Genomic DNA, 22,224 nt, shown 5'->3' on the forward strand with positions numbered 1-22,224 from the left:
GCTGGCCCTTCCTGAGAGTGGGCAGAGCCAGTACTTTAAGGAGGGACCTGGGGAAACTTGTACCAACCAGAGGTGTGTGGATTTCTCAAGAGTACAGCAAAGCAGTGGAGGCCTAAGGTGCAGGGTCCACTTCAGTCTCCAGGATGACCTCCACTCCTGTCATCCTTGGTCACCAAGATCCCCAGAGCAGGCAGGAATAATACCAGGCCCCTCTACTTCCCACCGTGGGTGGTGGGGCCAGTCCCTATATCGGCACAAGTGGGCTTTATCGCATCTCTCTGCTGTAATCAGGGAGCAGGGTGACATGGGCTGTCCCTCCACCTCCCATGAGCTCTGAGGGCACTTGGCACCTATTACTGGTGTGACTTTGGACAAATTATTTGGTCTTTTCTAAGCTGAGTCTCTTCAACGGTCAGGGGGGATCGATGACTGTACTTGGATCATGTTGTGGGGACCTTCTGCCACACAAGAAGGTGCTTGTACCGGGTCTGCACAGAACTGGGGTGTGACAGAGGTTCATCTCCATTGGCTCTTGGTAATCATTCACCACAGCCTAAAACCCAGTTGAAATTTAAGCCCTGGCAATCCTGCTTTCCGTGTTAGAGGTCGGAGCCCTTGGCTGGTGTGGGCGAGCTGCCCTGCTGAGGTCTTTCCACTCACAGCCATCGTTCCCTTCTGGCAGGAGCGTGCTTGGCTCTGTGTCCTGTGCTCTGCTTCTCTGACCCTCTAAAAATTGTCCTCTCAGCAATTTTTGGCTTTGAAGGAGGCCTGGAGAAGACAGATACTATTCCCCACTGGCGGAGGTGACACAGGGAAAGGAAGAGTTGCTCCCAGTCAGCACAGCCCTGCCCGGCACCGGCCCAGCCCTGGCCAGCTTGAAATTCACACATTTGTGGACATTCATGGCGTGTTTCCCCAGGACCAGGGTAGGGGGCCATGCTGGGCCCAGAGCTGTCACCCACTAAAGTTCTCTCACCCTCCCGTCTGCCCTGCTGCTCCAGGCAGACAGGCCCAGCTGCACTCTGTCCCAGTGAGGCGTGGCCGGTTCAGCCCCCACACCCGAGTGCTGGGACACCAGGAACACGCCACCACGGCTCACAGTCACCGTTTATTGAGAATTCACACAAAGTAACATCATACAACAAGTCATTTCCAGGGCTTCGTAAAAATGATTGTCACTCACAGTGCTTCACAAATATTTCTTTTTTAATGAATAAATAATTTGATGAAATCAAAAATATTTACAATATAAACACGTGGAAAAGCTTTGGATCCGTGAATCTCATCGCTGAGTTCTACATTTCTGAAATGAGTTCTCCCGAGCTTTTCCTTTGGAAACGATACAAATCTGATAGAAACAGTAACTCATATGACTTATCTTTGTTCATTACACATTGATCCGTTAGTCCTGGAAAGCTACAGAAGCATATATTATGCGACATGTTAAAATACAAATACCTAAAATAATATATTATCATAATGCCAGGTAGCATTCTCCATAGAACAAAAACATACACTTGGCTGTAACAATAACAAAGGATCACGGGCCACAAAATAATACCCCAAAGGTACAAATTCCTTCATAAGAATATAATTGTGCTCTTGGATTTGCCAGATGTCTACGCTGCTCTAACGGGCAGCGGGGAGGACAGTACTGGGCAGCCGGGCGCGTGTCTCGGTCAGGCAGCAGCAGCACGGGAACTGGGCAGTGCAAGCAGCTTTATAAATACTTTCTTGGGCTCTTAAAAAGAGCCGATTATGCAAAGCAAAATAAGCATATTGAGAAGTCTTCATCTCTTCTGCACAAACACCAGGGACTACCTCGGCTTTGTGGTATGAGAGGGTTTGTCTGTGCCACTCTTGGTGCTGTCAGCCCGAATTTAAGTATTCCAGGGCCACTTCGTAGCAGAACTTGTACTGATCCTGGAAAACAGAAGAAGGGGGAGAATGTCAGCTCTACCAGCTCTAAATGCTGTTTCTATTGAAGCAATTATGGTAGATTAGGGCCTTAATTGGAAGAAATCCAACTGGTAAGGGTTTGAATTAGAAGTGAATCTGAGAGTCAAAGCTCTGAACCCTAAACATATTCACTGTTGGCAGCTGCTCCCCCCAAAGGTCTGATGAAAGGTATTTTGCTCTCTATATGTGTTAGAATTCATAGAACGTTCTGGACAACTGGAAATCCTTGTCCACGTTGGTCCACACGCTACATAGCAACATCCTGAGGTTTGTGCAGAAAAATCAAAGGGATCAGGAAAGACACAGCCCGAGGAGACGCCTCTGTGATGTGCGACAGCCTGAGGAGACAACTCTGCGACGTACTCTTACAAGGCCCTAGGTCCCCAGGTGACGCGTCACTCATGTGCCAACTCTACCTTGGCTTTTCTATGAATTTTCATTTCATGAGAATTCAGTAAGCACCTCTTGAGTACAAGTCCCTAGTCCTGGTCCTTGATTTTGAGAAGCCCATGACACAGTGAGGAATGTGAGATAGGTGACCCGGTGACAAGGCAGGAGGCAGAATGGTCCCCTAACATGTTGTGGGCTCCGTGCAGGAAGAGCAGATCTTTGCAGGGAGGATGGCAGCAGGGAGTAGGTGACAGACGTGGCACCCTCCCTGGAGGACAGGACTGTGTGTAGAATTGGCAGAGGGGATTACGTGCCTTGGTTTGCCTCACCCAGTCCTGGCTTCTGCCTGTTGTCCTGGTATAATTATTAGGAATATCCTCTTTCACTTTCAAGAGTGCCCTGGTTGGGGTGGTAACGTATGTGACCATCCTAACTGGGGTTAAACAGGCACTCTAGGTAGAGACAGCAGGACAAGGAAAGGTAGAGATGGGGAAATGTTCAGAATCCTCTGGAACCACAGACCAGCTCTGAATCAGGCAGTGAATTCTTTTATCTTGGGCACAGCTTTCTCAGGTCAAGGAGCATGGCCTGAGTGAGCCCCACAGGAGGTGCCAGCCCAGGTGTGGTCCCTGGTGGCATCTGTACCTGTGTGTCTGCAGTATGCTGATGGAACCAAGCTAAGCAGAGGGACAAGGGGCTTGAGGAGAGCCCTTGACAGGGATAGGCCTGGGATAGGCCTCAGCAGCAACCAGGGCCTCTCGTCACTTTAGGAGCAGACGAGCTTTGACAACACACCAGATTCAGCACCAAGGTCTTGGTACTGGCTACAACCAAGGAAATGTACTTTTTGGGTTTGCTTTTGTCAAATTAGTTGAAAAGAAATCTCCACTATTTTTTTATGTGTCTCCTAGTTTGTGACTGAAATCTCCTTTTCTTCACCTATGTTGTGTTCTTGAAATAAATAACAGTCAACCTACTTATTGAAGGCAAGGGCTACCTCTCAGTATAATGCACCTGTCTCGTGGGCACAAAACCCCATGCACACTTGAGAGTCAAATGGTGGCTGCATATATAAATGATGGCAAACTGTGGGTTTTATAGTATTTGACTCGAATCAATAAATGTCTAAAGCTAAAGACTGGGAACTTTAAGACATAGTCTCAGTCCTCCAGCAGCTTACAATGTAGAAATGAAGAACAAACAGATCATTTCAATAGTCTGAAGGTGCCATAGGATTAAAAGTCAGGAGCAGTAACACCCTCAGGAAAGTTAAAATAAAAAGACGGACAATAACAAGCGTTGGTGAGGCTGTGGAGGAACTGGCACCCTCATGCACTGCTCACGGGAACGTATTAATAAAATGGTACAGCCACTTTGGAAAACAGTCCGGCAGCCCCTCAAAAAGTTATTGCAATATGACCTAGCAACTGTACTGCTAGGCATATGCCCAAAAGAACCAAAAACAGATGTCCTTACAAAAAGGTGAACACAAATGTTCATGGTGCATTATTCATAAAAGACAGAAAAGAGTAAATAACGCAAATCTCCACTGGTTGCCACTGGAAAAACAAAACGTAGTCTAGCCATGAGATAGGCTATTTCTGGCTATTCAGGAGAATGAATATAATACATACTATAACATGAATGTATTTGAAGCATGGACGAATTCATTGAATGAAAGAAGTCAGATTTAAAGGTCACATATTTTATGATTCTATTTATATGAAAGGTCCAGAATATGAAGAAAGACCAAAAGTAGATTAGTAGTTAATATTAGAAAGTAGTTAGTAGAAAAGTAGTTAATGCCCGTTCCCACCCCCAGGCTCTGCTCTCCCTAAGGTGTGACCAAAGCACCTACCTGCCTCCCACCCTCAGCACCAACAGGGCGCCCAGCTCCCCGATGTCCTGTAGACACTCAACGAGGGACTGGACATCTCTGCACCCAGACCATGACCAAGCTGAGCTGCCCCTTGCTGCTCTCTCCAGCCCAGAGAAGCCTATGGGTCTCAATAGGGAACTGGGCATGGATTTTGCATGAGGCTTTGTGAAGAAAGTTCTCCACACATGGTTTAAAGATATTGGTGAAAATACTGATCTTTCCATTCTTGTCATAAACATGTAGCTGTCTCGCTGAGTGGTGGTGTGAATTTAGTGGTCTCCTTGGTGTAGGCTAGCTGGCCACCTATCATAAGCTGGTGGGGGACCTTGGGTCAAAGGACTCCACCACAATTAGCACATGGGGGATGTCTCACCCCCAAGAAGGGCCTCAGTCAGAAGGATTTTTTCAGGTGAAGGATCTGTCAGCACAGGATCCAGCCGAAATTGTGAAATTTGTGTTAGTTTCAAAAAGCAGGGGCTTCAAGTCGGGATGCATCGCCCGGGACAGCTGTGTAGGTAATTCTCTTTGAATCTTCTTAGGCAGCTGAAGGGGTGTTTGAAGTGCCCACACCAACCACCGACGGGCAGCCTGGCAGAGCCCAGGCCTCCAGGGAGGCCCCCACCACAGCCCTCTGGCCTCCTGGCTCCCTCACCAGGCCAGCCTGATGCTTTCAAGAGTAGCCTCAATTTTCAGCCTTCTATCAGATTTCATGAGGATAAGAAGTGTGGTCTAGGGCGGAGTCTGTGGCTCAGTGAGCAGGGCGCCGGCCCCATATGCCGAGGGTGACGGGTTCAAACCCGGCCCCGGCCAAACTGCAACAAAAAAATAGCCGGGCGTTGTGGCGGGCGCCTGTAGTCCCAGCTGCTTGGGAGGCTAAGGCAAGAGAATCATGTAAGCCCAAGAGTTGGAGGTTGCTGTGAGCCGTGTGACGCCACGGCACTCTACCCGAGGGCGGTACAGTGAGACTCTGTTTCTACAAAAAAAAAAAAAAAAAGAAGCGTGGTCTAGCCAGCTGATGTCGCCCAAATTGGGAGAACTTGGGAACAAGGCATGCATGTTCTATTTTTCCCTGAAGCACAGGATGGCTCATGTGGCTTAATTATACTGTTCAAAAGCAAGTGAGCTGAGAGAGGAAACTGCCGAAGACAGGCCTGTACCTGGTGATCAAGTGCAATCAGTTTCCAGGGTCAGGAGATTTCAGGCATTTACCCAGGTGCTTGGGGTGGGGGGAGGACATGGCAATTTAGTGTTCCTTCTGCTTCCCTTTATTTTTCTGATTCAGAAACCAGTCATCACAGAATCTGCGGGGATTGGCAGCTTGCTTAGGAGGGATAAGAAGGAAGAGGAAGAATTCAGTTTGAAAATTATAGTCATGCCTGAGACAGGGAAGTTGAGTGACTTCCAGGCATCAGCTCCTTAGCAGCAAAGTGGAAAATCTCTCCTGAGTTTCCAGGCCTGTGTTATGGTCTGAGGCCAGTAGCCACTTTGTTCCCCACTAGATGCATTTGAATATGTTAAAAGCATGGCTTGTAGTAGTCGCTGAGATTAATTGCACAATTAGGTTTGTACAAAATCATTCTTATTCAGTAGGGATTGGATCTCTTAGATTCCCCTGGAGGGGAAAAATGTCCCTGTGATTCACGGAAGCAGGAGGAATGACAGGAATACCTCGGCCTGGTGATCTGACTGTGTGGCTTTTTAGAATCGTGACATTTGGTTTGTTTCTTTTAAATGTTCTGAAAATAAAAGTCTCAAATCCTAAAATAATAAATACTGGCATATGCATCAGAAATAAAATTTTGCCTGGGGAAAGTAATAATTTTTTTGGTTCAAGAGTTAAAAAAAAAAAGCCACTTCTGCGTTCATTGTCATGGGCATGTGCGTGAAAAGAGGGGTCTGGGGGAGAGACGTGGTAAGCTGGTAATACTTGCTATCTGGAAGATGAGATAGTTTAAGAATGCCTTCTTACATGTCATCAGACTGGCTTTAAAGGTCCACTGGTTCCTAAAGTCTCAGAATTCTAGATTGGCAAGGCTTTCTAACCAGAAGGGAACTTAGTTGCCAGTATCTCAGGGCCAGATAATAGGACCCTGGGTCAGTGTGGAGCCCTCAGACCCAGGAGCCCTGAGGAAGTGAGCACACCAGGAACATGTAGTTCTAAACCTTCCTCCAGAGCAGGGGGATGCTGACCTCAAAGGATTCCAGGTGCCCCGAGTATAGCCAGCAAGAGTTGCTTGGGGACCTGAGCTCATGTGATTCCCCACCTGACTCCCACCCCCTCCACCCCCGCACGGGCACACACACAGCCGAACAGACAGCCTGTTCATCTTACATCACTTCACCAGGAGGGCTGCAGAGGGGGCAGCCTGCACACACCAGTGAGTAGACTGTGTTGTCTGCACACGAGTCACCCACAGGCTCCGGGTCACTTCACAGGTACATTGTGCAGCATGCTGTTTTTTGGATACTGAAGCGGGAGTGAGGCTGAGTCTGGGTGGCAGCTCTAAGTCACAGAGGGGACACCTCAAAACTGCTCAGCAGATCTGGATGGAGGGAGCTGGCAGAGGTAGGGGGCAGGCAGTAAGGTCCCTGCAGGGAAGGGACCAGCTTCCCATAGGTTCTGTACCCAGACCTTCTGGCTTAACTGGGCAGGGGCACAGCCCTGGCATCGGGATTTCTGGAAGCTCCTCAGGTGTCTTTCACATGAAACTCTAGAGCAGCTACCTAGTTCTCAACCTTGCTGTACCCAAGAGTCCCCTGGGGGCTTTCATTCTCCACCCCTGAAGCCAGGCCCCTGATCACCCGAGCCAGAGTCTCAGGTGGGCCCAGGGACCTGAATGTTTGTAAAGCTCCTGGGTGACATCCGTGTGCAGCCAAGTTCACAAGCCATCGGGAGGACGTGCTTGTTGTCTGTCTCACGAGGCACATAGTGGTGGGCTGGGAACTATTCCCACGAAAGCCGGTCTGGGATTAGCCCTGCATGTGCTGAGAGCACCCTGCTTTGTCCTAGGCCCCAGTAGACACACAGTTCAAAAAGAGAAGAGTATTTAAAGTGCTTCTGCCTGTACAGGCTGCGTTGCCAGACCTTGCTGAAAGCGTCTGGGCAGATGACAACCCCACGTGTTCACTTCCTGGGCAAGACACTAGGCTGGCGGAGGGGAGTTTCCAACACCTCCCAGGGCACACTGTGCTTCTCTAGGTAAGATCTGTTCCCCAGAGGCTGTTTCTCTGTTAAGACAAAGCCCTGGGAACTTCAAAAGCCAAATGAGGAAGGCCAAGGTGGCAGGCGGGCTGCTGGTGGGGAGCAGCCGCCCTCTGTCATCGCTTCAAAGGCACCTAAGGCACTGGGGACACATCTGACCTTACTGGGGGCGAGTTGTGGGAATCCAGCCTGTGCCATCCTGGGGCCCTGGGGGGCACACTGCTCTTTGATGGGGTCTTGAGGATGGTTGAAGAGATGGATAACTTAGAAGATGGGCGAAAGAAGGGGCCAGCAGCTGTCCCTGCTGGACAGGATAAATCTAGTCCTCTGTTATAAATGATTTTGCCTCCTGGCAATCCACTGCCTTTTCTACAAAGCCCCTAAAACTAAAAATTTAAAGGAATAAATCTTTAGGGCTTTCTGGATCTCCCTGGAGAGGAGAGAAATGCTTCAAAATGAATGGATGCATTTCCAAAGTTGGAAACAATTTAGTAAAAATCAGAGCTGCAAGGGGCAGTGGAGAGAGACGTGGAGCCACTCTGTGCATCCCCAATCCTGGCAGGGAGGCACAGCGGCAGATTTTACTGTTCTGAACAGAAGGGGCCCCTGGGGGATTCAGCCTCCCGTGTGGCAGTTGCGGACTCCCGGCAAGGCCCAGGGCCGCCTGACACACACTCATGCTCCGTCCACTGTTCCTGTCCATGGCCAGGAGAGCAGTTTGTGCTTAGGACAAACTCAGGTTTCAGATGGCCTGTTAGCCCAATAAAACTGTACCAGACTTTATCACCCCGACCTCAATTAATTAATTCCCTCAGCCAACACACATACACTGTTTTCCCCAAAATAAGACAGTGTCTTATTTTAAGGTGTGCTCCCAAAGATGCGCTAGGTCTTATTTTCAGGGGACGTCTTATCTTTCCTGTAAGTAGGTCTTATTTTTGGAGGATGCCTTATTTTCGGGGAAACAGGGTATGTATCAACACCTAACTAAGCAGAAATTGTACTTATAGCCAAAAATAAGCCACAAGAGCTCCTGTTCCATTCTGGAAGCTTCAAACAGACTGAAACCCACTGAAAAGAGCACTGTGACATTTTTTCCTCTGGTCACTGGATATTATCTATCACCATGACAGATTTATCAGATGCCTTTTTTTGGAACCTGCAAAATTCTCCTATACATTTCTCAGCCACTGACCTTCTCCTACAACTGGAGGTGACTTTGGGGGCCTGGGCGTCCAGGGGTCTCATCTCCTCTGTTAGAATTTCACGTAACTAGAGAAACTCCTAAGTTATTATAGAACAGTGGGCTGGGACCACAGGCTCCCTCCTGGCCCGGCCACCTAAGTCTCCATTCATTTTATGAAAAATCACCCCTGTCCTATAGTCTGCACAACTGATTTGGGAAAAAAACCATCACTCCTGCCCATAAAGACTGGTGAGTGATGGAAGCTGCAGACAGAGCCATACAGGGGTCCTCCAACTTTTTAAACAGGGGGCTAGTTCACTGTCCCTCAGACTGTTGGAGGGCCGGACTATAGTTTTAAAAAAAACTATGAACAAATTCCTATGCACACTGCACATATCTTATTTTGAAGTAAAAAAACGAAATGGGAACAAATACAATCACACCGCCTCATGTGGCCCGTGGGCCGCAGTTTGAGGACCCCTGAGAGGAAGGGCTGGGAAGCATCTGCCTAATTGAGGCTGTAGCAACTGTGCAATGACATTTTCTATCAAGGTCAGCTTTGTCCAAATACCCGGAAAGATGTACAGGCCGTGTATCTGTCCCTAAAACGGTGAAGTTAAACACCATGTGCTGCCATGGTCAGTGTTTTAATTCAGACATTTGTTTCTGCCTCAACTCAGGCCCCACCACTCACTGGCTGTGTTCTCAACTGCCTCATCCAGAAGACTGGCCATGCCATGGTGGTGGGGTCCCAGGGAGGTAGAGAATTTGAGTGAAGCCCCCCGTGGAACACGCCAGTGGGCCTTTCAGCCCTTCCACAGAAAACTCATTCCTCGGTCAGGCACCCTGGGAGCCCTTCTGGCGGTCACAGAAAGCGGGAACCCTGCTGTCTCCTGCACTACTGACAACCGCCCCAGGCCCCTTTGCTGTTTCTGAAACACCCTGACTATCTCTGCACTCCAGGGCACTCCAATAAGCTCACATTGTCTCTGTTTACAAAACTAAACCCAAAGGGAGTGAAGGGACTCGCCTAAGGGCACTTACAGGGCACAGCTAATAGGTCTGAAGTTGCCTGACTAGAACTAGTCCCAGAGCTGAGATGAGAATTTGGGTTTTCATGATGGGGGCAGGAAGAGAGCACAGGAGTGTGGGGCCCAGGGCTTCCCGCTCCTCCTAGAAGCCACGGTGCTGCCTGCCGACAGTTCTGAGAGCACATGCGGCCTGATTTGCCTCTTCCTTCCAAACTCCAACACCAGCAGCCACGCTTCTCAAGCCTGAGATGTGTATCTGGGGAGAGTGGCCTTGTGCTAAGTGGGACTTGGCCGTGTCTGGGCGCTGGCTGTCATTGGCCACTGTTACCAGCCACCCCAAGGCACGGCCATCTTACCTCCTCTGGGGACCAGGGTGACTTCCTCAGATGCAGTTTGGACTTGGACTTTCTATTTAGTCCCTTTATTTTACTTTTAAACTTTAACCCCAGTGCTGCGGTGCTGTGGACCTGGGCTTGCTGGCCTTCTCAGCTTGTCCCCACTGGCCATCTCTTCCTCCCTCTCCCCTGCCCTGGCCGTCCCCCCAGTCCTGGGTGAGTCCTGCTGTTCCCTTCAGATCCTTCTTCCATGCACAGAGAAGTGCAAAAGCCTCACCTAAAAAGCTTCCTCCTGTAAGCTGTTCTGTTCGTGAGTCATGGTGGTTGGCATTTTAGGAGTGCCACATAAGAAGACATTTCACGGAATGCTCTAAGGAAATAATTGCATGCAGCCCTTTGTTTCTCAGCTGCTTTAATCCTTTCTCAGATATGGCCACCATAATTACATGCAGTATTCTAGATGTCAAACTAAAATTCACAGCTTTGATAAATATTAGGCGATTAAGCTATTTATAAAATATATAATTTGAAAATCTGGCATTTCTTCTCCGGGAAGACTAAGCACTTAGCTGCGTGGAAGGCACTGCCAGGAAGGGAATTAATAAGGATGTTCACTTGCGGGTTTTGACCGCTCCCACGTTTTGTATGAGTTGAGACCAAGTTTCCTCAGGAAAGAGCAGAGTAAGAGAAGGATGAGCGAGAGAAGAAGGAAGGAAGGAAGTCCTGTCAGCAATGATCAGACCCTGATTTTGCAAATACATCTCTCCCTCTGTGAAGCATTTTCAGTGCAAAGCTGGGGGCTGGGCGGCAGGGAGGGGCGTCCTACCAGGAGGTCCACCATGTTGGGCTTGTTGTTCCTCAGCGTCTTTACGGCGTGGAACACGTCCACAGTTCTCTGGTGCCGGAGCATCTCACACACGATGCTGATGGCACAGAACGTCCCGCTGCGGCCTCCTCCATTTCTGTCATGAGAGAAACGAGAAGGTTGAGCGGCCCTCCCACCGTACCTCACACTTGCCATCTGGACCCTGGTGAACCAGTAACGTGAAGGGCTCTGCGTCTGGGTGCAGCCCACACCTGTGCTGACCCTTCCCATGACAGCAAATGCAGCACGTCAGGGGCCCTGTGTGTGGCCCAAGAGGAACCTGACGGGAGACCCCATCCCTGCTTCACCTCAGCCCTAGACTATGTCACGGGATACAGAACCTCATCCACGTTCTCTGCCCAGGGCAGAGAATTCCCCATGAGCACACAGCTCACCCAGGGTCTGCCGGGAAAACGAGTATGAAGAACATGGGCTATGTTCTACGGCACGAACGGCCTCTTAAAAAGTCGATTAGTGGGCGGCGCCTGTGGCTCAGTGAGCAGGGCGCCGGCCCCATATGCCGAGGGTGGCGGGTTCAAACCCAGCCCCGGCCAAACTGCAACAAAAAAAATAGTCGGGCGTTGTGGCGGGCGCCTGTAGTCCCAGCTGCTGGGGAGGCTGAGGCAAGAGAATCGTGTAAGCCCAAGAGTTAGAGGTTGCTGTGAGCTGTGACGCCACAGCACTCTACCTGAGGGCGGCACAGTGAGACTCTGTCTCTACCAAAAAAAAAAAAAAAAAGTCGATTAGTATTCTGCGCAAGGATGACATGGAAATTTGTGAAGTGTTCCATGTTTTTAAACTAATAATAAAACTGAAAAAAAAGTCGATTAGTATTTCATTATTTTCCTCTGAAACATAAAGGTTCTTTTTAAATAAAACCATTTATTTTGAACTCATTCTGGATATGCAGAAATGTTGCAAAAATAGCCATAGAGAGTTCCCCTGTACAGCCACTTTCCCTTGTGTGAACACTCACGTAACCACAGCACAGGAAAGCAGTGCTTGGACGATCTATCATCTGAGCTGTCCGCCTTAGCCAGATCTGACCAGTTTGTCCACTCCCGTCCTTTTTCTGGCCTAGGACTTGATCCAAGGTCGCGCCCTGCCTTGGTTTGCCCGTTGCCCTACTCTCCTCCGACCTGCAGCAGTTTCTCAGTTCCTTCCTTGTCCTTCTTGAAATGCACCGGTCAGTCACCTTACAGAATGTCACACACAGATGGCGAAGGCAGAGCCAGGCAGGAGCCACGGTCCCAGCCACCATTCGAGAAGTCATGACGTATAAAAGTAGACTCTCCCTTCATTTGGGATTGTCTGCTGCTTTCTGATGACTGGGAACAACGTCAGACATTTTAGCAAGAAAACCACAGAAAGGGTTCAGGGTGCCTATCTGTCTTATTCCCAGGACGTCAGCCCTGCCCACTTACAAAGACAGTATCTTCTGGATTCTCTCACTGGACAGCTACTATCTTTCTCTTTGTGGTTAATAAATATCTTGGGGGAAGATACTATGTAAATATCTTGTTTCTCTTCAACTTTTGCCCACTGATGTTGGCATCTGTTGGTGGATCTTGTCTGTAACAATTAATAATCCCTGTGGATGTTGCTTCCTCCTGAGTTTCTATTTTTCCTCCCACCTGCTATCATAGGAAAGAGCTATCTCCCCCCACCCCAATTAAATGATTTGCTTATTTAACTTACTATTTATTCATGTCAGTGTGAACCTATACATTTTAATTTTATTCTGTGAGCTAAAATCCAACGGTATTTATTTTGTTGTTCAAATTGTTCCAGCTTTGGCCATTAGGATTTCCATTATGTAGCTCCCGTGTTCTTTTCTGACAAGCCTCTATCCGTTTCTGAGCATTTCCCTACTACCTCCTAGCACCACACGATATTCCAGGCTCATCCTGTATTTTTCATGCACCAGCTCTACAGTCACCCTCTTCTCCAAGGGAAGAAGTGACCTTTTCAGTTTTATTTTTTAAAGCCCAATATCACTATCACATGTAAAATAAACATTATTCTTTTAATATTATCAAATATTAATCAGATTTTAGTCATTGTTCCAATTTCTCAGATTATTTCTTACAGTTTTATTTTTAAATAAAAAAACCTACACATAAGCAAAGTCAACACATTGTATTTGGTTGCTAAGTCTTACAGAAAAACTTTTTTTGCAGTTTTGGGCCAGGGCTAGGTTTGAATCTGCCACTTCCAGCATATGGGGCTGGCGCCCTACTCCTTTGAGCCATAGGTACCGCTCCTTACAGATTTATTTTAATCTATAAGTTCATCTGTGCTCTATTTTTTTTTTTCCCCTGGGGAATTCGTTGAGGAAATAGGGTCATCTGTCTTGGAGAGAGTCCAACAGTCTGGACTTTTCTCATTCATTGCAACTCTGTGACAGCATCTAACATGTTGCTCTCAACCCTGTATTTTCTGTACGTTGGTAGTTAGATGCAGGGCTTGATTATCATTTAGAATCTATTTACTCATTTAGATCAGGATATCTTATGAGTGTACTTTCATTAGGAAGCAAGCACAAAATATCTGTCTGTCCCTTGCTCTGTGATATTGGTAACTCTGTTTGGACGCCAGCTTGATCAGTCCATTATACAGTTCCAGATCAGCTTTTTAAATAAAGTCCATGAATGCTGAGTAGACACCTTAGTTAATTTCTACAAGTGCATATAGCTTAGAACCACTCCCTCCTTGGAAACACAGTCAACGCTGACAAATGGCATCTGTTGTCACTTCCGGCGTCATACATTGCTTTTGCCTGTTTTTGAACTTTGTATAAGTGGAACCATAAAATGTATATTGTTTTGAGTCTATTTATTTCACTCTGTATTATCTGTGTGAGAATCACCCATGTTATTGTATCAGTAGTTTATTCTTTTATAATGTTAAGACTGAATGAATATACTAAATGTAAAATTTATTCAGTAGCTGATGGATCTTCAAGCTGTTTCCATGTTTTAGTTACTGTGAGTAAACCTGCTACAAGCAGGAACGTGACTCATCTGGGTAGTCACGTATCTAAGAACAGGTGCACTCAGACAGTGTGTGGATTCTCAGCTTTAGAGGATGCTGTGAACAGCCGTCTAAATGGTTGTGTGATGTTACTTCCACTGACAAAGCAACAGAGTTCCAGTCACTCTGCAGCTTCACTGACACTTGGAGTTATCATTTATGTTTGTCTTCAACATTTCAGCCATTCTAGTGACTATGCAGAGGCAGCTGATACTGGATTTAATGTGTATTTTCCTAAAAATGAACGTTGAATACCTTTTTGATGCAAGTACCCATCACGCTTTTTTCCTATTTAAGACCTGGGTTGTCCGTCTTTCCTGCTGACTTGCAGGGCTTCTTAGACATTTTGGCTGCGTCCTCTGTTAGACAGGTGTATCCCAAAACTCTCTTCCTGCTGTCTTCCTTTTTCATTCTTATTGATATCTTTTGATGAACAGAGGGCTTAATTTGAATTAACTACAATTTGTTAATATTTTCCTTTTTGGCTAGAGTTAGGTGTCCTCAAGGTCATGAAGATTTTCTCCTATGCTTGCTTCTAGAAGCTTGGTTGTTTCGCTTTTCACCTTTTGGTCTTTGACACACTTGGAAAAAATTCCTGCCTGCCATGTGCCCAGGCAGCCTTCCCCGCTGCCCTGCAGTCAAGTTGCAGGGGGATCTGTGTTGTAAATCAGGTGGGGCTGAGGTGTATGCCTCTGTTCCTGTTTTGTGTTCTAGGACTAGGATTATTCTACTTTTCCCATCAGCTTTTCATCTAATGCCCTCAGCAGCTGCTGATGACCGGTGTCTAATTCATTAATTCCATAAACAGTTGCAAAATGGTGACATCTTAATTCTACCTATTGATTCTGGTTTTATTAGCTGGTAGACATGTACAAAGAATATGACTCCCTTTTCCTGTACCTGTGGCTCTCAAGGAAACCTTCAAAAAGCGCCTGCAGGTCTGGGTCTCGGGCAGGAGTCTGCCTGCAGCCACTAGGTGGCGCTACGCTATGCTGAATCCCACACTCTTGCGGCAGAGAGGAATATGACAGTGGTTTCAAAGCATCCTCTCCTGGACAGTACTAGAGGACGCTAATTTAAACTAATTTTGTTTCTTACAGATAAAGAATACTCTTAGATTCATATTTATGAATGTAAATAAAAACAAACATGTCCACCAGGCCTCGGTCTCCCACTGCCCTGGTGCCGAGAGTGTGAGGGGCTGGCCCAAGGAAACCACGGGGCTTTCGCAGGACAGCTTCCTAGGAAAAGTCAAGTTCAGCTCAGCGCTCGTAGCTCAGCTGCTAGGGCGCTGGCCACATACACTGGGGCTGGTGGGTTTGAACCAGGCCCGGCCCTGCTAAACAATAATGATAACTACAACAAAAAATAGCCGGGCATTGTGGCAGGAGCCTGTAGTCCCAGCTACTTAGGAGGCTGAGGCAAGAGAATCACTTAAGCCCAAGAATTGGAGGTTGCTGTGAGCTATGACGCCACAGTACTCTACCAAGGGTGATATAGTGAGACTCTGCCAAACAAACAAAATCAAGTTCTCTCACCAGAGAGATGGGAGGAGACGCTGCAGACAGATGACAGGGCAGAAACTACGCCGACCACCGCTACTGGACAGCTGGCTGCTGCTGCCGTCTCGGGGACCTGATGTAGCTGTTTAGAGTCACAGCTGTCTCCTGGAAGAGTGTCATCTAAGAGGGGTAGCAGCTGGGGGGCTTTGTGTCTTCCCCTCAGGCCGGTCCTCTAGTCCCTAGTAACTCAGCCCTGTGGGTTAAAGCCTCGGCTCTGGTACACCGCTGCTAATCCCAGGGAGTAAGCTGTGTTAGGGGTCTTGGTGCTGGTGCTTGGTTATCGTCTCCAGATGCTGGTGGGGTTTTACCTGTAAATTGCTTTTTTACTATTTTAGAAAAGCATGGTAGATCTAATACAAATGAACTAAAATGTCAATTTTCTGTGCTGGGATTGTATCTCCGAGTGGGGACTGTCTTATCCTATTCTGATCACAGGTCATATCTGGCTTAGAGAAATGAATGTGGAGATATGTATTGGTAATTCTTTTTTGGCATTTTCTTGGTAGAGATGTTTTTACAGTTCTGAGTCCATGAGAATGAAGAGGGAAGTAGTAAGCGGAGAAAGGCTGGGTTAATAAAATGCTTTTCAGAGGACAAAGTATTGGGACTTCCAGTTCAGGACACCCGGGAGTAGGTTCCCAAACTCTTTCCAAAGGAATACAAGTTTCCTGCAGATGAGACACTGCCATTCTTGATTAGCAGAGAAGCAGGGCAGAGTTGAGGGCTTCTAGGGAGGCTTTGCAGGCCCTGGGTTGGCGTTGCACAAGATCTGGGCTCTTAGTGGACAGTACCCATGCCCTTAGCTAAGGTGGCCACTTCAACTAGGGTTGATCTGCTCAGGGTAAAACTTTGTTTCCTTCAACCCGGGAGAGATCTCACTGTGTGCTTCTAATGACACTCCATACTCATATGCTTATACTTTAAATTTCCACAAATCCTCTAACCAACTTCCTTAACTGCCGTGACTTTTGAATTATCTGTTCCATTAAGTCAATTCCAGCTGGCTGGTTGGCTACAGATCATTGCCAAGGGGCAAATGCGGGTGGAAGTGCTTGGAAAGCACGGCATTCTCTGCTCGGTGGCTCTCAACTTACTGTCTCAACACCCCAGAATCATCTGAGTCCCCAGTGATCGTCAACTGGTGTGCTGCAAACATTTTTACAGATAATTATTTTCAAAAGAAGTTAAAAGCACAGTAAGTATATTCTTTTTGTTGCATTTGATCAACATAATTTAAGTGTGCTGCTGAAGTTTAACTATAGGTTCAAGGGTGCTGTGAGATAAAAAAGGTTAAAAAAACACTGCTCTAAGAGTTTAAAAGAAATCCACATCTGCATCCCACTCCCAGAGGTTTTGATTTAATGGGTTTGGGTGTGGCCTGGGTGGTTTTTGTTTGTGTGTTTGAGGTTATTTTGTAGCTCCGTGTGCAGGTAGGGATGGCTTTCATGAACACATGATTTCCTAGAGTCTACAACTCCAGGTACTGGTGGCACTGAGTGGCTGGAACTTCTGCAGGACACGATGTGGTGGGAGTGGTGCCAGGCATGGTGGCTTGTGACAGAGGTGTCTCCATCGCCACCATCCTATCTGCACACTGACAGTTGTTTAAAGAGCTACAAAATTAATAATCTGTAAAAATGTTCGCAGCACACCAGTTGACGATCACTGGGGACTCAGATGATTTCAGGGTGTTGAGACATCTCTTTATTTTATTTATTTATTTATTTTTATTAAATCATAGCTGTGTACATTGATATGATCATGGGGCATCATTCACTAGCTTTACGGACTGTTCACCAAGTTTCACATATGTGTTGAGACATCTCTAACTGAAGCCTCCCAGTATAGACATTCCCTGGCAAAAATCTCTCCTAAAATCTACAAAGAAAAAAAGAAAAAGAAAGAAACTGTTCCCCTGAAGCCTTTGACATGATTTCCAATAGAATAATCAAGTGATATGACTGCTACGCAGCTCTGGCTGGCGGGGAGGGAGCCCTAATTTTCAGTATTTGCTAGTTTTCAAGGTATAGCTACCTCTACTGTGGATGATCTTAGGTTACTGACAGTTTAACAACAGCTCAGAAAATTCCTGAAAACTCTTCAGAGCCACTGGGCGCCCCCTGAACCCACCCTGGTTTGTTTCTTTGTTGTTTTTCAGGACAGAGGTGTCCCAATCACAGGGTCAATGCTTATTTTTACAGCAATGATATGCCCTCCAGATGCTGAATACCTTGTTGCCTAAAAAGCCACCGGAACCCTGAGTGTACTAATGCTCCCTTTACCCAGACCTGCTTCTTTCCTCCCCATTCACAGTGAAACAAAAGACAGGGGAACAGGAGGCGGAGCGAGTGGGCCTGGTGGCTCTGAGCCCAGCGCTCTCTCTGGCCAGCACTTACAAGCAGTGCACCACGGTGCGGCCTTCACCACCGTTGTATTCCTCCTGCCACTTGTCCACTTGGCGGATGAGCTTCAGGAAGGAGCGCTTCGACACCGGTGTGTCCCTGTACATTGGCCAGCCCAGGAACTGGAATTGCTGCACCATCCGATATCCATCTTGGGGCTAAAGGGAATCAGGCCAACAGTCAGGGTGTGGAAAGAGACAGGCTGGATTCACTTTAGTGAATTCCAGGGGCTGATTCCACCTCGTTGATTTTCATATACATATATATATATATTTTTTTCTTTTTTGTAGAGACAGAGTCTCACTTTATTGCCCTCAGTAGAGTGCCATGACGTCACACGGCTCACAGCAACCTCCAACTCCTGGGCTTAGGCGATTCTCTTGTTTCAGCCTCCTGAGCAGATGGGGATCTTCATATTTTTAAAGGAGAGTCCTGCCTACCAACAACAAAGGTAGCTTCTACTGACCTGAAGAGTTAATATTTCTAATCTTGGGCTGCTATAAAAAAACAGGTGTTTTCAAAGACAGGCCATTGGCCTGTAATCCTAGTCCTCTGGGAGCTGAGGTGGGAGGTTCACTTGAGCTCAGGAGTTTGAGACCAGTCTGAGCAAGGGCAAGAGTAAGACCTCATCTCTCCTTACAAGAAAAAATTGCCAAGAATTGTGGCGGGCGCCTGTAGTCCCAGCTACTCGGGAGGCTGAGGCAAGAGAATCACTTGAGCCCAAGAATTGGAGGTTGCTGTGAGCTGTGACGCCACAGCACTCTACCGAGGACATGTGAGACTCTGTGTAAAAAAAAAAAAGGCAGGCCAGACAAATCTGAGTGAAGCAGAACACTTACTGTTTCGGGAAAGCCAAGTGAAAAATAATACAACACTTGAGCATTGACCATACTGTGCATTAAGTGGTAAAATGGTTTTAATTACAGGTAAATTAAAGGTGAGGAATAATTTATAACCTGGAGATGTTGGTGAGCCCAGCATGATGGAAATCACATTGTATTTCCTGTGAGTATAGTGTGGTTTTGCTTACTGACATGACTCTTGCTTAGACAACAGTAGTTACTTAATCTTTATTCATAATTAAATGGAATTGCAGAATTCTAAAAAGTGTTACCCAACTTATGTTATAAAAGGGTCAATGGAAAAAAGATGACTTCATATCTTGTGTAGCAACCTGCATGGATTTGGAGAATATTCTAAGTGCAGTGTCACAAAAATGGAAAAACAAGCATCCCAGGCCTAAACTGGAATCAGATTAACATCTACATGCTCACGTGACAGGAAAACTCAATTACATTCACGTGGGGGGGGAAGAGGGAGGGCTGGGTAAATTGTGAAGGACATACCTACAGCTCGGACTTCGTAACAGCACGCTATGTAACCTGATCACATGCACTCCCACACTAATCTGAAATTTAACAAAAAAGCAGCAACAGCTTTGCTCTGGTGGTGGCCAGCCACCTGTAGCAGCATGTGACACAGGTGACCACGTTCTTCCCCTCAGCCTGCTTTCTTCACCATCTGCAACTGTGCCCTCACAGCCGTCCTCTCCGCCGCAGCTGCCCTGCCCCAGATCAGAGAGCAGCCCTCCCGCTTCTCCGTCTCCCGCCAGATTTCACTCAGTCCTTCCATCCTGAATTTCCCTCTCATGAGTTTAGAGGCCCACTGATGCTCTCACCGTCCCCCTGTGCCTGGCGTGTCCAAAACTGAGCTCCAGACTGGCCTCCCCGCCCCCATCACCCTAAAGGACCCTGTCCAGGTAGTGGCCTTCACAATCAGCATCAGGGCCATTGTCCTGGTCCTCAGGACACAAGGCCTGGGAGTAGGCCTGACTCCCTGGGGTCCTGGCTGTACCTGCAGACGTCTGGGCTCTCTTGTTCTACCTCTACCGTCCACCTCCCCTGCTTTGTCCGCCGTCGTCACTCCTCACCAGGATGACCCCAACAGCCTCCTCAGGGGTCTCTCTGGGAGTCTGTTCTCAGAAGGGGGGCCGGAGTGCTGCTTTCAAAATGTGAATTATACCATGTGACTCTACTCAAATGCTTCCTTGTTCTCTCAGAGCAAAAGCCTGAATGCTAGCTAGCAGGGCGGTGAAGCCCTCCACAGCCCCCTCTTTCTTTCCAGGGGAACTACGTGTGCCATGGGCTGTGCTGGCCTTGCTGTCTGCCCCTGTGCTCAGCCACACCAGCTGTCTACTGCTGACCAGGCAGGGCCCCAGGGCTGCAGGACCTCTGCACTGAGGCACTCTGCCTGAGACAGCTCCTGGCCTCCCCTCCCAGGCGACATCTACCGGACGCAGCCGTGTGCCTCCTCCCTGTGCAGGGCCTTCGCTTTCCACCTTCCTTCTTTCCTGCAGCAGTTACCGCGTCCTAACAGAGTACACTGGTGACTACAGCTGCTATATCTATTTTTTCTTTGCTTGACCCAAATTTGCTCAGGCCCCTGTACCTTTCCCTAGGCCCAGCGTGGGCTTCCTGTGAAGTCCGGATTTGGCAACCCCTGCCAAGTCCGTTCAGCCCCACCTTGATGATATCCGATCACCCTAGAGATCCTGTGAGGTTCCTCACGCTCCCCATGCCCAGGTGGTGTCCGGTCACCCTGGCCTGTCTTCAACAAGAATCCTGTGAGGTGGTTGAGCCAGAGCCCCCCTGCCCCCTGACGTTTGCTCGTAGGAACTTTCCATCCACTGACCCCCACCCTGGGCTCCACAGCCATAAATTCCCAGTGCTGTATTTGGAGTTAAGCCCAGTCTCTTTCCCTGATGGCAGGACCCTGGGGCAGTGGCCCCTGGTTTTGCACCTGTCGAGATGGTCCTGAATGAAGTCTCTGCCTTACTGTGCTTTAACAAGCATCACTGAATAATGTTTTCTTCAACAGTTTCCCCATTAGAATGTAAGCCCCCCGAGGTCAGGAGCTTTGCTTTCTTGTTCACCGATGTGTTCTAAACTCCTAGACCAGTGACTGACATACATGAGTACTCTAAATATGCAATGTGTGAGAAGTCAGAATACAAAGCAGGATGGCCCGGCGCTTACCCTGGCTGCGTTATAAATGCGGAATATCCTACTGATGATGTCCTCTTCCAAATCTGCAGACACAAACTCCACTTGGATGGGGCCATGTCTGTGTACTCCATTCTCTGGCCAGTACTGTGGACACAGCTGAATTCAAACATAGAAATACAAGGTTCATTTTAAGAGTAATGTATTTACTCCTACCAGCTGGGATAAGGTCGGCACTGACATTCAGTAATTCCTGACTTCACTAATTCCCTTTTTCCCCTTTTTTCTCTCTTTGTTTTCTTTGTAGCAAATAAACTTGTACTTTCTTGTTGTCTGGTTCCTCAACTCCACCTCCTCCTATAAGTTAATTTTCTCAGAAAGCATCTTTCAGCCATTCCTGCTTTCCAAGGAGGTCATGCAGATGACAGTCAACGTGTCCCTTTGTAAGACCCCTTTGCAGGACCTGCGGGAGATGCAGCACGTGTCAACCAACTGGCAAGGTCCGTAAGGCAGCACACAGATCTGGTAATGCCCAGGTCTCCACCTGCAGCTGTCCGGGCTTGCACGGTACTTTATAGTCACTGTTGGGAATAAGGCTATTTTGTGACAAGGTGCAGAACTGGTAACAGTGAAGGGCTGTGTTTTCATGGTCTGGTCCAAACTCCCAGCTAAGTGCTAGAAAACCTGGTGCAATGACCATTAATATTTTAGTCTTTAACCTAGAGATGGCTTTCATTGAACACATGATTTCCTAGAGTCTAAAACTCCAGGTACTGGTGGCACTGAGTGGCTGGAACTTCTGCCAGGACACCATGTGATGGGAGTGGTGCTGGGCATGGTGGCTTGTGACAGAGGTGTTTCCATTGCCACCATCCCCCAAAATTCCTACAACTGGAGAGACTCAGGCGGGAAGAACTCCTAAGATCTTTTCTCTTTCAAAACCTTTCTTAAAGCCATGAAGCCTTAATAAGCATTTAAAGTTGGTAGTTAAACTTCCTTTGGGACTGGTGTTCCAGTGACTTTCTCTGCAGTAGCATCTACTTTTATCTTTCTGATTTACCTGAGGGCTTGTGGGAAGGTAGGAGGGGAGAAGCTGCTTCCTTATTTCACAGCCTATTTCTATTGGACCAAGAGCAGATGAAAAACACATCACCCCATTTAAAGTAGAATCAAAAGGAGAATCCACTGGTTGAGGTTTTTTTTTTTTTTTGATGACTTTTATTTTCCAAAGGATCTAAAATCTCCTTGTCAAAGGTTGCAAAGGGTGATGTATACCCAAGATTACAAGATCATTTTCAGTTAACTGTGGGCCAATTGAAACAGCAATCTCTCTCTCTGTTACAAACAAGTTAAGGGTTAGGACGTTATGATTAAGAAT

The 22,224-nt window shown here is 47.5% G+C and overlaps 1 protein-coding gene across 5 annotated transcripts in view; it reads right to left on the bottom strand.

The window, feature by feature from the left end:
* Positions 1 to 1,188: 1,188 nt before the first annotated feature.
* Positions 1,189 to 22,224, bottom strand: part of PTPRM (protein tyrosine phosphatase receptor type M) — an 810,424-nt gene continuing 789,388 nt past the window's right edge. For all 5 annotated transcript variants that reach the window (XM_053571260.1, XM_053571259.1, XM_053571258.1 and 2 more), the window contains 4 exons: positions 20,880 to 21,005; positions 17,839 to 18,002; positions 10,809 to 10,944; positions 1,189 to 1,923 (listed from right to left, as the gene is read on the bottom strand). In XM_053571260.1, coding sequence (XP_053427235.1) covers positions 1,870 to 1,923; positions 10,809 to 10,944; positions 17,839 to 18,002; positions 20,880 to 21,005 — 480 coding nt within the window. In that variant the 3' untranslated portion in view covers positions 1,189 to 1,869. The remainder of the gene's footprint in view (positions 1,924 to 10,808; positions 10,945 to 17,838; positions 18,003 to 20,879; positions 21,006 to 22,224) is intronic.

This window comes from Nycticebus coucang, chromosome 19 (genome assembly GCF_027406575.1).
Source record: "Nycticebus coucang isolate mNycCou1 chromosome 19, mNycCou1.pri, whole genome shotgun sequence".
In the NCBI taxonomy this organism is placed as follows: Eukaryota; Metazoa; Chordata; class Mammalia; order Primates; family Lorisidae; genus Nycticebus; species Nycticebus coucang.